This window comes from Poecilia latipinna, unplaced genomic scaffold (assembly GCF_001443285.1).
Source record: "Poecilia latipinna isolate Pla-1442-1.1 unplaced genomic scaffold, P_latipinna-1.0 Scaffold1833, whole genome shotgun sequence".
NCBI lineage: Eukaryota > Metazoa > Chordata > Actinopteri > Cyprinodontiformes > Poeciliidae > Poecilia > Poecilia latipinna.
In genome coordinates, this window is record NW_015114449.1 from 110,902 (window position 1) to 122,090 (window position 11,189).

The 11,189-nt window shown below is 38.6% G+C and overlaps 2 protein-coding genes across 2 annotated transcripts; both read right to left on the reverse strand.

The window, feature by feature from the left end:
* Positions 1-850: 850 nt before the first annotated feature.
* Positions 851-4,058, reverse strand: LOC106934604 (zinc finger and SCAN domain-containing protein 12-like). Its single transcript, XM_015014600.1, has 2 exons — positions 3,668-4,058; positions 851-2,437 (listed from the first exon to the last, which is right to left on the reverse strand). Exons 1-2 carry the CDS (start codon positions 3,864-3,866, stop codon positions 1,812-1,814), a joined length of 825 nt encoding a protein of 274 aa, XP_014870086.1. The 5' UTR covers positions 3,867-4,058; the 3' UTR covers positions 851-1,811.
* Positions 4,059-4,938: 880 nt separating this feature from the next.
* Positions 4,939-8,540, reverse strand: LOC106934606 (zinc finger protein 2-like). The gene is made up of 2 exons (XM_015014604.1): positions 7,923-8,540; positions 4,939-7,200 (listed from the first exon to the last, which is right to left on the reverse strand). The coding sequence occupies exons 1-2, from the start codon at positions 8,194-8,196 to the stop codon at positions 6,332-6,334; spliced, it is 1,143 nt and encodes a 380-aa protein (XP_014870090.1). The 5' UTR covers positions 8,197-8,540; the 3' UTR covers positions 4,939-6,331.
* Between the last annotated feature and the right edge of the window lie 2,649 nt (positions 8,541-11,189).

Here is an 11,189-nt window from a genome sequence, read left to right on the forward strand (position 1 = left end):
TTTTATGAAAACTATTGCTCAGCCACACCAAAGTGCGATGCTGCCATCTGCTGGTTTAGGACGTTATTTGTATTTGAATGGTAAAGATTCAGAGTGGTCAAGCCATAGTATCAATGTATTGATATAATCTAATATATAATATATTACACATCATATTATAATCGCTCTAACATCTGAAAGGAATTTTTCTAAATAGTTCAACAGAAAATAACCATGTTTATTGTACATTTAGCTTTTGTGTCAAATTTGAGTTAGAGTGGCTAACAGTCATCACTTTTTTTTACGAATAATATACCTATAATAAATAATTTCAAAACTTTTTCCACTTTTGGTGTGGCACAGGTAAAACTTTGTTGAAAAGAACGAACTTGAAAGCTTAAAAGTAGGTCAAGCTAAGCTGTCCTGTGAGTTTCCTGACATTTCCTCATCCGTATCCTTTAGCTGAAGCCACAGGTTACAAAAGATCAATAGGATCTCATTGTTCAAAGCCACCAGTGAGGAGCTGAGAACAAAAGTGTGTGTATATATATATATATATACACACACACACACACTGTCCAAAAAAACGATAAACTATTTCATCTGTGATTACAACCATTCACTGTTTCAATAAGCTTCTGTAACGTCACAAAATTTATTTTCATCCAATGCTGGCTTCATTTGTTCAAGATTTTTTATTGATGAGGTAAAAGTTCAAACGCCTTCTCCAGAACATCAGAGATTCATAACGGGCTTAAAGTCAAGACTCTGGTTCGGTTTCTGGTCTAGTCTTTCCAAGAAAATAAAATCTGATCTGTTTGTCTCCTGGTAAAATTGTGCAAGAGAAAAGTTATACCAAAGGTGGAAAAAAAAACTTTTGAAATATTTATTTTGGTCACAAAAACACAGCATTTAAACATGTACACTTTTGAACTCTATCATCTGTGTAAACCTTTTATTCAATTAAAGAAGTCAATTTAAAATGCCCCTATTTTTAAATTTCCTGTGATTCACATATCCATAAGGTTTCTTTTTCCCCTTCACTGTGATTAGTATAATCTTGCTGACATGCAGCGCCACTCAAACTCACACCTATAACTTTATCGTCAAACATTAATTCAGACACTTCAACTTATTGTAACTCATTATCTTGTAGAAACTGAGCCATCCAGTGTAATAGTGCACTTTTATGTCTTGCACAAGTAAAAAAGGATGAAAAAAACCCCCAAAAAAGCTAAAAATCTGTCTGACAAAAGTTCATTTTCAGTTGTTTTATAAGTGCAAAAACAAACATCTACGTCCAGAAACCTGAACGATATGTCTTTGTAATTTTCCAAAGACAGATTTAAGGCAGAAATACTTATAAAAAATAAGAAACAATTCAGTCCCAAATAAAATGAAAAGAAATTAGATTTTGAATGAAACATGACACAGTTGGTGCAGGGATTTCAGCAGGTCAGAACTTTACAAAACTGTAATTAGCTCACAAAAATATGACTGGGCTGCTTCCCATCTCCAACAGTCACTGGACGATAGGCGGGGCCACACACACACACGCGCACGCACGCACACACCGAAGGAGAATTTGTAGAGAGCAGTCAATCGAACAGTCTTTTGCATGTGGAAGGCATACCCAGGCTGGGATTCAAACATTCTTCCTGCAAGGCAGCAATGCTACCATTGTGCAGCACATCACTAAAAACAATGGCAGCTAAAAGGTACATAATCCACTCTAATGTCCAAGAACAGACTTGATTAAAAAAAGGACAGTTAGAGAAATACTGAAGTGGTTTTGTGCGTCCGTTCAGTGGTGGTTGCGACCGCTGCCTCTCTCAGCCTGAGCTCTGCTGGGACTTCTCCTTCATGTGTCTGCGGATGTGCCGCTTGAAGTTGGAGTTGTCGCTGAAGCTGCGGCCGCACACGTGGCAGCTGTACGGCTTCTCGCCCGTATGGACCCGCAGGTGTTTCTGGTAGCCGTCCGACCGCGTCAGTCTCTTCCCGCAAATGTCGCACGTGAACGATTTGTCGCCTTTGCCGTCAACCTTTCGGTGGATCCGCGTGTGTTTGGCCCACTGACTGCGCTGGTAAAACGCTTGGCCGCAGATGGTGCAGACGTAGGAGTCCACTACTTTAGGGAGGGTCATGTCAACGCAGTCATGCTGGCTGTTTCCTGCAGCTACAGGTTGATCATCCTTGAGCTCAGAGCAGTTCTGTTGGACTGAGGTACCAGGCTGCGGATCGACGTCCGGCTCGTCCAGGTCCTGGCAGAACTTTGAGCCCAGAGACCCGGTGGAGTCGTTGTCCTGTTGCGTTCTTGCCGAGTTGTTCTGGAACAACAGAAAACCCACGTTGTTCTCGCCCGGTGGGTCTGGCCACACATCCTCCTCTTTGATGCGACTCGGCGGTTCCTCTTCGTTGAGCTGTACGCTGGAGCTCCAGTCCTGCTTCTCGGAGGCGGCTGCAGAGCACAACCAAAGCAAAGTCAGCATGTTTTTATTGTTAGACCATAAAGTGCTCAGCTTCATCATCATCTGACAAAACAACAGAGAGAACTATGTTTCAACCTTTTAATTCTGCTCATTTTGATAATTATGGAAAATTAGACAAATGACAATGAAAAACAGAAATGTTACATTCTTGCTTGACAAAGTAATAGGGGATCTGATTACTTTTACTTAAAAACACCAAGACTCACACCTTCTACAGGCAGGGTAAGGCACAAAAAGTCAATGGCAAAGAAGTCACCAGTGTCATTAATAAGGTTTATTAAGAAGGTTGAGTGGAAGGAAAATTTGCTTCTGTAAAGCAAGGAAGGATTGTAAAGTAAAGCCCATTCAAGTGTAGTCTGCAGCTGGAGTCACAGATAAGAGATAAGAGATTCCTTTATTAATCCCACAGTGGGGACATTTACATTGTTACAGCAGTATAAAGGACAGAGCAGAACCAATATAAAAATCTATATATACACAGTAAAATCAGGTGAATATAGAAAGTACTGAAACAGTACTGTTTGAAATATAAATAAATACACTCCAGGTTTATCGCCTATACCTGGAATTTATTTATATTTCAAACAATACTGTTTGAGTACTTTCTATATTCACCTGATTTTACTGTGTATATATAGATTTTTATATTGCTTCTGCTCTGTCCTTGCACTTTTATTCTGTGGTTGTATTAGATCAGTGCTTCTCAGCCCCGGGCCTCAGGCCCCCTGCCCTGCATGTTTTAGGCGCTTCCCTTCTGCCACACACCTGGATTGAATCTGTGGTGATTAACAGGCTTCTGCAGAACCTGATGGTGATGCAATCATTTGAATCAGCTAAAACAAGCAGAGCAGGGGGGCTGAGGACTGGGATTGAGAAGCACTGTATTAGATCAAAGAGACTCCTTTATTATGTTTTTAAGCAATTGTGCAGTTCCAACATGATTTTCAGAATAACTGAGGATTATTCAGTTAAAAGACTGAATTCAGATTTCTCGTCTTAAACAAATGGACAAAGAAGCCATAGAAAGATGTTTAGAGCAAAACAACTTGCTTATATGGGCTCAACTGAAAGATGTAATAAATAACTGTTGTTGCCAAATGAAACTGATCCTGACTCTCCGAACATTTTCATGAAGCCAGAGACGGAGCTGCAGTTATTTCCAGATAGAAACCCCAAAGTCCGGTGAAGCGTCTCCCTACCTGAGCTGTCGGCCTGCAGGGAGATCCGCGGCTTCCTGGAGAGCTCCAGCAGCCGGCGCTGGCGGTCAATCTCCAGCTTGGAGCGGGAGATCTCCTTCTCATATTCCACTATGGTTCTCCCAAACACATCGAAAATCTCCTCTGCAGCCGCGGTAAGCCGCTGGTTGATCAGAAGCCGCAACATCTCGATTTTCGACATTTCAGCGGTAACTTGAGAGGATTCTTAACCAGGAGAAATCGGATCAAATGCCGGATAAAAAACTGTGGCGATCCGGTGACTTGTGTACCAGCTACGGCTCCAGGTTAACTTCTGTGAGGGGTCCGAAGAAATCCAGTGAAAGCCCTCTAGCGCCCCCACCTGGTGAGGAAGGCTCAATACAAGTTTTAAATAAGATTCATGTTGTTTACAATTTAACATTGACGCAAATGTTTTATCATGACGTCTATTTTCAACAATAGAAAAATAAAACTTTTTAAAAATTATTTCTTCGTATTTATACTGTTGACATTTATTTTTGCTTCCTTTTTTTCCATTTAAAATTGCTAAGGTATGTTTGACAAAAAAATTCCAATTGGTTTTCTACATTTTTTAAATTAAAATGTTCACATATTTTAATTCCTCTATATTACTATAATTGAATATTGATTCAATATAGTGATTTACATTTGATAATAATCAATACTTTTATATTTCTGGTAAAATGTTCTATGTCCCACATGTTACTATGCTGTGTTAAAATTGAGGCTTCACACATGATTTTACAAAATTTCTTCTATTTTATTTGGCAAATTATATTTTTTTCCCATTTTAATTTCTTTGTAAAGAAATACAAGTTTTCTTTTGAAAATAAGACCTACATTAAATCCGAGAAAAAAAGTCATTTGTTTTAATTTTCTATTTTACAGTCTAATTAGCAATCCAATCCAAATCTGTCTACATATTCAGATCATTACCTATAGTCTGGAAACTGTATCAGCAGCAGGTAGGTTCCTACCTACTGCTTCTCAAGTGCAGATAGAAACCAAAGAGTTGCTTCGCTTTGCTCTATTTTCAGCTCATAATGTTCTACTTATGTCAAATAATGTTGCTTTTACATTTTTTACAACAAAATTTGAATTCTCAAAACTCTGACTTAACATTACAACAAATAACTAATACAGTTGCATTAAGTGATCTCATCTCAAAGGTGTAAGCTGTACTAAGGTATATAAAAATATAACACTGGCTGCAATAATCCAAAACAATCTGAAAAAAATCAAAAAACAGTTTCTGACAAATCTTAGTTTATTTAATGAAGCTTTGGTTTTCTTCCTACAAACATATATTTATTGTAATCTTCCACACAACAAAAGTCTCAACTTTTATCCAGACAAATTGTGCTAACTTTAGTCAAGGGCATAAGAAATTAGAATCGGTATAAAAATAAGAAAAGTCTTCATCTTCATCTTACCGAAGAGAACTGCAAATGTCTTTTCCAACAAAATATTTCCAATGACAGAGCCACGTGTAAAGACAGAACCTGATTAGAAAACTTGCAACAAAAATTGACGGTTGAGCCAATTCACCACAAACCCTTCATTTTAAATGGTCCCATATTTTTATAAGACACATCTTTTTCACATAACACACATTCCAACAATAAGTAAAAACTGAGGTAGAGTACTAAAAAAAGAATAAACTTGTATGATGGTCTCTTAAAAGTCTTTCACATCACTATAGATACTCCAGTATTTTGAGTGTTTAAACAACTGAGACCATTATGAATCATGTCCAAACATTTTACACAGCTAAGAATAAATGTTAGTGGGAACAAGATCCAAAATAACAACAATAAAACAAGGACGTAATAAACTGCTGACAATTGTAAGACTGGGTTTTGGGGGTATGGGGCAGTCTCAAGCCGCCCCCACAAGATGCCGCCCTAGGTGGTTGCCCATATAGGAACAGCCATCAATTTTGAGAACATCTGAAGAGGGACATGGACAGAGAAGTCCTCTCGAGCTGATAGAGTTGGACAATTTAGGCAGGAAGTGTTTGGGAATACTACATTACCGAGCCAAGATGTGGGCATGAAGTTATGACTTCTGCCAAAGAAAACTAAATGCTGGAATTAAATGAAAATGTACGTAGTATTAATCTAAGGGTGTGCAGCTGCATGAAAATTGTTTATTGCACCTACTGCATTTATTTGGAACAGATTTGGGTTTTTTCAGTAGAATTTTTCAAGATGTTTTAATGTGGCATTTAATTCTATTATGCCCACTTTTTTTTATTTTATTTTTTTTTACAATTTTTCAAAGTTTATTGTTTTATTGTTTAAGATAAAGCTGGAGAAAAGTGAATGAAGTGTTTTTCTTCAATATTTCTGATCTAATGAACCAAACAAAAAATATCTGTAATTACAAAGAGCAAGGCTCAGTTAGTGCTTCGACAGGTGTTCAAAAAGTTATGGATTTAAATATTTATGTATATTAATCCCATGGTTTTGAAGACAAAAAATTCCTAAAATTAAGATAAAATGACTGATTTGAAACGGAGAGAATAAAAAAAAAGTTTCTAGTCATCAACAAACTCTGATGAAATGTTACTTTGATAAAAGTGTCCATTACTTTGCTCTGTTTCACAGGGGAAGCCCTTCTACAGCCGCTCACGTGTCCCAGCTGTCAGGTGGTAGTGATGGCGGCACAGATCAGGCCTTTCTTCTGACACGGGTGTTTATAGAAGCTGGACAGCTGGCTGAAGCTGCGGGCGCACCTGGAGCACCGGTACGGCCTCTCTCCTGTGTGCGTCCGCAGGTGGACCGTCAGGTTGCCCTTCTCCGTGAAGCTGTGGCCGCAGTACATGCAGGCGAACGGCTTCTCGCCCATGTGGCTGCGCACGTGGCGCACCAGCGACGCCCGCCGGCCAAAGCTCTTGCTGCAGATGCTGCAGCTGTGCGGCCGTTCGCCCGAGTGGATCTTCATGTGGATGCGGAGGTTCCCCCGCAGCGTGAAGCTCTGCCCACAGACGCTGCAGCGGAACGTCGTTTCTCGGTGAGCTTTCAGGTGAAGCTTGAGGCTTTCCGTTTGTTCCATCTGTTTTCCACAAACTCCACAGGTTTCCTGATGCACTGCAGCGTGGGTGATCAGGTAGCCCATCTTCTGGAAGGTGATGCCACAAACCTGGCAGCCAAACTGTGGCAGATCAGTGGAGCCCTGAGGTTCTGAACTGGAGCTGGGATCTTTGTTTTCTGCCATTTCCTCTGACTTCCACAAAGTGGCATCGTCTCTCCAGCCGTCCTCGCTGTTCTCCGTGTCAGAGTCCTCACAGATAACTCGCTCATCGCTCGCTGCTTCTGGATCCAGCTGGTGTGTTAAACTGGGGTGATGACATGTTGTCGACTCTCCACAATCCTCATCCACACCTTCTGATTTAATCGGAGCAGCTGAGGTGTCGACGACTTTCTCAATAAGATTGTCAGTATGAAACAGTGGGGCATCAAGGGTCTGGTGTTCAGGACATTTCTTCATCCAGGATGAGTCCTGTAGGGGCTCTAAAAGATGAAACAACCACAGAAAGCTCACTTTCTACCAGGTCCGGCTTAAGAACAATTAAAAAGTTTATTCAACAGTAATCTTTATGTTAGACACTTTACAAGACATTTATCAATATATTTATAAAAAATATATAAACTGTTAGCATGCTAGTTCGGCTTCATCAAGTTTCAGGAAACTATTTTTATATTTCCAAATGTTTCACACAAGATTTTCTTTCAAAATATTCTCTACTTGGAAAAAAAAATAAGTATTTGCTTCAATTTAACTTTTTCATGATTTGTCACCCAAATTGCATCTTTTCTTTTTACATGTTTGGTGTTCATGTGATAACACCAAACATATGGCCCAAGCTATCAAATCTGTCTGTTCTTGAATTGTGGTGTGAGTGCCACATAAAACATGATTACAACTCGGACAACCTGGGTTAGACTCGCACATAATCACAGAAATATAGAAAACAACTTAATTTTCCTTCTGCATCACAAATATGCCCTACTTTCTGCTGGTCTATCACATAAAAATACCTTTTACTAGATGTGTTTTTAAACGTTTTGAACGGTTATATAAATACCGCTGTCAAAAAATATATATAAAGAAACAATGTTTTCAAAATTAAACTAACATTCGCATTTAAGAGTAAAAGGTTATTGAATGTCATTTTTTAGCATTTTTGATATTAAAAAGCAGTAACTATTTTCTCCAGTTCACACAAACCAACCTGCTGCCCGGCTCCACTCTCGCTCCCCGGACCTCAGGCTGTCCAGCTCCCGCTGCTGGCAGCTTATCTGCTCCTGGTACCGAGCCACCGTCTTCCCGAACACGCTCAGAATGTCCTCCACTGCTGCCGTCAGCCGCTCGTTCAGGAACATCCTGAATGTTTCCACCTCTGACTGGGGAATGCCCACAGGCTCCACGCCACTTTCTACCGCTACGACTGCAGCGAAAGGCGGCGGAGAGAACAGCGACGGGAACATTTGTCGCTCAGCGGACATGACTGCACCTTCCTAAGCGCCTGTATGTTCAAAAAGGTAAAATAAAATTCATATATACTGGCATTAAAATACGTGTTCATAGATAAAAGGAAAAAACGAGAGACATAGACGAGAGCTAGGGGTTTGAAAATGTTACTAATAAGAGATCTGCTGGTAGATTTGAGGCTATAAAATAAAAAGTAAACAAAGCAGAAGCCGGGTCCGTACAAGAAACACGTCCGGAAAAATCTTTGGATGAAAGTTAGAAATGGTTCCGGTGTTCTAGTGCGGCCGTTTCCTGACAGTGCCCCTTGTGTTGGGAGGGCAGACGTGCGCGTGTAGGGACCACGGGCATAGGAAGTTTAATTAACATTGGGAGAAAAATAGTCTGGTAGTTTTATCACAGTGTACTTGTCAAGATTAGTAGAGTTATATTATTGCAAAGTATTGCTGTCTTACTTGAAGAAAACTTCTGAATATCACTTCAAGTACCACTAAATCAAGAACAAACTGTTTTAATCGGAAGAAAATAATGTAACTATGGAGTGCTAAACGTAACATCATTGTCTCTATAACTAAAAAAAGAAGAAAAAAAAGAAGAGAAGCTATATGCCATCTTCTAATAATGCACAGACTTTTTTCTGTAGTATTAAGCTGAAACAATGAATATGAATTATGATAACTGTGTTCAGTTTAGGAAGAACCTCAAGCAATATAGTGTGAACTGAAAACAATTCATACCTATGAATCTATTTCAGCCAAGCAGAAGCAAAATCAACTCATTTATAAGAGCATGTTTAACCACATCCAGTGCCGAAAAACCTGCAATACTGACAGAACAAGCATATGTTTCATAGATAGGAGAAATACTTTACTGTACACGTACATTTTTTTCTTATGGTTAGCTTTCTGCTCAGGGCAGTGCACCACAAGAGGGCACCATCAGCCCAAAAATGTCTAGCCAATGGAAATAGGCATCCTGTCTGTACAGTGAGCACTATAAAAAGATCTTCCTGTACACTGAAGGGTCTTGTGTAACTGAAGTTGCAATAAAAAGGTTAATAGATTATTAACTTCCTTCTTCTTAAGGCTTCTGATAAAATATTCAATTCCTGGAGTTGCAGAATGTGAAGATCCAGTTTCCCCCACTTCTCAATCAAATGAATGGTTTGTGAGCAGGCCTCTGCAGAGAGAGGTCATAAACTACTGAAGAGCAATTCAGCCATTTGTTTCTGTTGCGTTGGAGAAAGAAAACATGTAAAACCTGAAGGGTTAGAAAATTAGACTTGGGCACCCTAGCGCTCTTTTTATGAATGTGTGAAAGAGTATTATGGAACAGTAAAAATTAAGCCAGAATAACCTGCTGATGCAATAATAATATTGATATTTTAGAGAAAAACTAAATCACTTTTGTAAAATTACATTTCGTATCAATAGGTTTTTTTTATTTTTTATTTTTTCCAGTCCGGTTGCAATTCTGCTTTGCGAGATTCATTTACCCAAAATAAAATTACTAAGAAAATTATCTACACAGTTGAAATATTTGCTCATAACATCTTGAAATGGCCCCTTTTTGGGAAATCCAAACATGAATACCTGACTGTCAGCCGTTGGTCTTTAAGTTTTCCCAAGCCATGTTGGATCCATCATATGATTTGGACATGCAAACATTTTTTGCATTTTTTTTTTTGCAGAGTCCCATTTATGACAGAAGTTAAACCATTGTTCAAAACAAAACAATTTGCTTTGTTTTTTGCAGGATGCACAAATACTTTGTAATAAAAAGGCAACGGTAGAAACAAAACGATGTAAAAAGCAAGACTCAATAGAAGTCAGTGAAGAGACAAAATGAAAAAATGTTTTAAAACAAAACAAAAAAAGACTTCACAGGAAGCTGTTGGTTAATAAAATGCAGAGTTTCACTTCTCTCTTCAAACTTCTTGGACACGGAAACAGACATGCATCACTAACGAACCATGGCAGCAGACAGGTTTCAGGGCTAAAGTTAGCAGTTTCGCACAGAGCACATTGGAAACATGAACAAATTAACAACCAAAGGTTATGTTCAGTCTCTACCTATACAATGTTCTTCATAATGCAAGGTTACATTCTTAAAATATACTGTTTTATAATTTGGCTCTGACTGCATTTTCTTAGTGTACACATTTATTATTAAATAAGAAATCAAGTATAAGTAAGTGGACTTTATTTATATAGCACATTTTACAAATCACAAAGTGCTTCATGGCAACTTTTAAAACATTTGTTAGGCACAAAATACATGCAAAACAAAATACATTAAACTTCATTAATATGACGTTTAATGCATAGAAATAACAACAAAGCTGCTGTAGTGTTTGCTGTTCCATCACTAAGTGAAAATGGTTTATCAATAAGAGTTATTACAGCCTGTCTTCCGATCATGTGATACAAACTTATTGAGCCGTCTTGCACAAACCTTGACTGTTGACAGAGGAAGAAAATATCAGATTATTAGTATAATTGGATGTTTACATTATGTTTACAGTAGACTTTAATTTCACAAGAATGTTTCTTATAACTTGACGTAATATTAACATTCTGGAGAGGCCAAGCTGGAGCCTGGACTTGAAGAATTGTGAACTTGGAGAAGGAACTAAAGATGAAGGTGATGCCAAGAAGGCTTTCTAAAGATGAATTACCAAAATACCAGTCAAAATATGCAAAACAAAAACTATAATGATGGTTTGTTGTCATGGGGATAAATATTTTACTTGATAATACTGAATGTTTGATGTACCTTTTAAAAAATAATTTATGACTTAACGTTATGACATTTTTTGTCAACACATAACAAAATGATTTCAGGAATTTCCAATATGAAGCAACCGCAGAATAATCTAGGTCTCGATTGGACAGTCACAGCATTTCCATTGAGCCACTTTGCATCAGCAGCTCCATGCTCCAGCGCTCTGGGAGAGTTTATAGTCCTGACAGTTGAACACTGGATGACTGACAGCTGTCCTTCATCACAG